A 3,386-nucleotide genomic window follows, 5' to 3' on the forward strand; every position below is an offset into this window, starting at 1 on the left:
TTTTTTCCCCATCGAGGGGAAATAACTTAATACTCTGTCATTTATAGTCGTATGGTAAAATTTATATTTTTAATTGTGTAACGTTATATGTTCAAAATAACTACAAAATGTCATGCCTTTGAAAAATAAAGAGAACAACAGAATGCGCTGCTTTAGCGCGTCTCGGTCTCCTTGAGCATATCTTTCTGGCGCATGCCACAAACATGAACCACAGGGAATACTCATCTTTTAAAAGGCTTCATTCATTTATTTGACGTTAAATGCATCATATAAGTCACTTTGGAATAAATCACAGTAGGCCTATGTATCAGGATAAAAAAACGACTTTACAGTCTGGAAATACTTTAGGCTATAGCAAATTATTTCTTGGACCCCCTATCACTTTAAGAACAGCTGGTCTACACAGAAGAAAGACCTGTCTAGACTCTGCGCCGGTACGAGTTGTGTCGAGCTATTCATCAGTCTGTTTGATTAGAAAAATATGAAATTGATAAAATGGGTTATTAATCTGTACAACTGCAGCAGTGGAGGACTATTATTCTGCTGCATGATACTGCGGAAGAACTGATGATGGCACGGTTTGATCTTCGGCTGACCAATCAGCAGAAAGGGGCGTTTAATTACCGCCCGCGTGTAGAAATCGAATATTAAAGCTGTTTATTCATTTTTCCACCCAAGAAAGAAAAACGAAAATTTAAGCTGAATTCTCATTTTTCATGTTTTGGAAAAAAACGAAAATACGAAAAAGGAGCCGTTTTCTCATTTTTCTACTTTCAATATTAAATCAAAAAACGAATGAACGAATGATACACGGATTCTGTTGCTGTACAGAGGACAGTACTTTTCAATAGAGCAATAAAACTCGAAAGGCTCATAAAAAGTCTTTGTCATTTTATCTTTCAGTCCTCTGATAACCTGGAGAGATGTCCAGCATCTTCTCGTGAAGACGTCCAGACAGGCTCACCTGAAAGCCAGTGACTGGAAAACCAATGCAGCCGGACACAAAGGTGACTTTTCTGCATGATATTTACACTGTTTAAATGTAGATGTGTGGTGTATTATAATTTCTTCTTCTTTTTTTCACTCATAATGTGATAGAGTAGTGAAGAGTTTGATTTTATATGGTACATTTCTGACACGTGACCCTGCATCACAAAACCAGTCTTAATTAAGTCGCTTGGGTATATTTGTAGCAATAGCCAAAAATACATTGTATGGGTCAAAATTATCGATTTTTCTTTTATGCCAAAAATCATTAGGACATTAAGTAAAGATCATGTTCCATAAAGTTATTTTGTAAATTTCCTACTGTAAATATATCAAAACTTAATTTTTGATTAGTAATATGCATTGCTAAGAACTTCATTTGGACAACTTTAAAGGCGATTTTCTCAGTATTTAGATTTTTTTACACCCTCAGATTCCAAATATTCAAATAGCTGTATTTCGGCCAAATATTGTCCTATCCTAACAAACCATACACAAACACATCAATGGAAATCTTATTTATATGACTGGTTTTGTGGTCCAGGGTCACATATGTCCAAATGCATGGTAATATCATGGAAGTCTTTAGTACTTTTTTATTTTGAGTGGAATAGAACATCAAGTTATGTTTTTTGGAATGCATGAGAGTTATCCACTAATTTTATACATTTCAAAATGTCCATAAACCAGCATTAATTTAAGAAATGTTATTTATTTATTTATTTATTTATTTTGTTAGTTAGTTATTGTGTAAGATAATAAGACTTGAAGGGATAATTCACCCATAAATGAAAATTTGGTCATCATTTACTCACCCTCAAGTTGTTCCAAACCTGTATGAGTTTCTTTCTTCTGTGGATCACAAAAATATTAAGCAAAAACGCATGAAAAAGCACAAAATATTCAGAAGACAGACATTGACTTCCATAGTACGTTAAAAAGAAACTCATAGTTTTGTAACAAATTGTGGTTGAGTAAATGATGACAGGATTGTCATTTTTGGGTGAACTCTTTAATTTCAGAGAATATCTTTAATATCTTTAATATTATGTTTATTTTTCTTTCTTCGTTGGCAAATTGTTTAAGGATAAATTTTGTAAAAAAAAAGGAAAAGGAAAAAACCTTGCCAGTGGCTTAAGAAAAATAAACTTCATTTAAGACATATGTGACCCTCTCTGTGAAATCCAGGCTAAAGTCTCAAAATCTAATTATGAGATAACAAGCATCAAAGTTTGAATTCAACCATTAATTTCACTATAATTTCAATATTTGACATGGCCCTACTCAGTCAATATTAAAGATATAAAGGTTACATTTCCACAGAATGTTCTTTACTTTATGAAGGATGGTTTTATGTAGAAAACAGTAAATCACAAAAAAATTACTTTAGCTGGGTTTTCACAGAGAGGGTCACATATTCTCTGTAAACTAGTCCTACATTTTCAGAAATCTGATTAAGTGTATTTGTCAAATAATTGTATATGTTTTTGATAATTTTCATATTTGCTGTCTTTACATATCAGTAACATATCAGCAATATCTGCTCTGCACTCTAGATATTATCATCAGCATTAAAACCCCATATTGGTGACACTAGTGAATAAAATTTCAGCATGAATGCCTTCTGAATAAGTTCAGATAGTCTTATTTAAAGGGGTCATATGATGTTGCTAAACAGAACATTATTTTGTGTATTTGGTGTAATGAAATGAGTTTATGCAGTTTAAGGTTAAAAAAACACATTATTTTCCACATACTGTACATTATTGTTTCTCCTCTATGCCCCACCTTTCTGATACGCATCGATATTTACAAAGCTCATCGGTTTGAAAACCGAGGTGTGCTCTGATTGGCCAGCTATCCAGTGCGTTGTGATTGGCCGAATACCTCAAGCGTGTGACGGCAATGTTACGCCCCTTAACATACTGTGATGCCCTGTCCGGCCGGAGCGACGAGACAAAAACATTAAAACCCATTATAAACGAGGCATTTGTTGCATCCAGTGGGGACATAATTACTGATTATAACTTATAATATAACTTACACTGTCTTTTTTACTGTCTTTTTACGCGTTGCGTATCGCGCCGCGTAAACATAAAACCATGTCTGCATTGGTGATCGGAGAAATGACAAACAACAAGCGCTACTCTACACTGCTCAAAACTCGCGTTTGAATCATCAGTGGCAAATCCTTTAAATATGAAAACATACTTACAGGCTGTGAGTCAGAAGCGCCAGACTGTCCTTGCAAAGTTGGAACTGCCCCATTTTATAGAAACAGACACCGGCAGTGTAGGCTACTCTCCCAGGAAACAGTCCTTGTCCTCTGTAAAATGCGCTGCACACATCTGAATATTTGGGTTGAACTGTTCTGGAACAGTGTTGTAAATACAACTTAA

The 3,386-nt window shown here is 34.6% G+C and overlaps 1 protein-coding gene across 1 annotated transcript in view; it reads left to right on the forward strand.

Annotated features, from left to right (window-relative positions):
* The window catches only part of LOC107691985 (proprotein convertase subtilisin/kexin type 6-like), an 83,013-nt gene that overhangs the window by 47,827 nt on the left and 31,800 nt on the right, over positions 1-3,386 (forward strand). The window contains exon 10 of the mRNA XM_016490856.1: positions 904-1,007. Coding sequence (XP_016346342.1) covers positions 904-1,007 — 104 coding nt within the window. The remainder of the gene's footprint in view (positions 1-903; positions 1,008-3,386) is intronic.

The sequence above is a fragment of the Sinocyclocheilus anshuiensis genome, unplaced genomic scaffold (assembly GCF_001515605.1).
Source record: "Sinocyclocheilus anshuiensis isolate Anshui unplaced genomic scaffold, SAMN03320099.WGS_v1.1 scaffold426, whole genome shotgun sequence".
NCBI lineage: Eukaryota > Metazoa > Chordata > Actinopteri > Cypriniformes > Cyprinidae > Sinocyclocheilus > Sinocyclocheilus anshuiensis.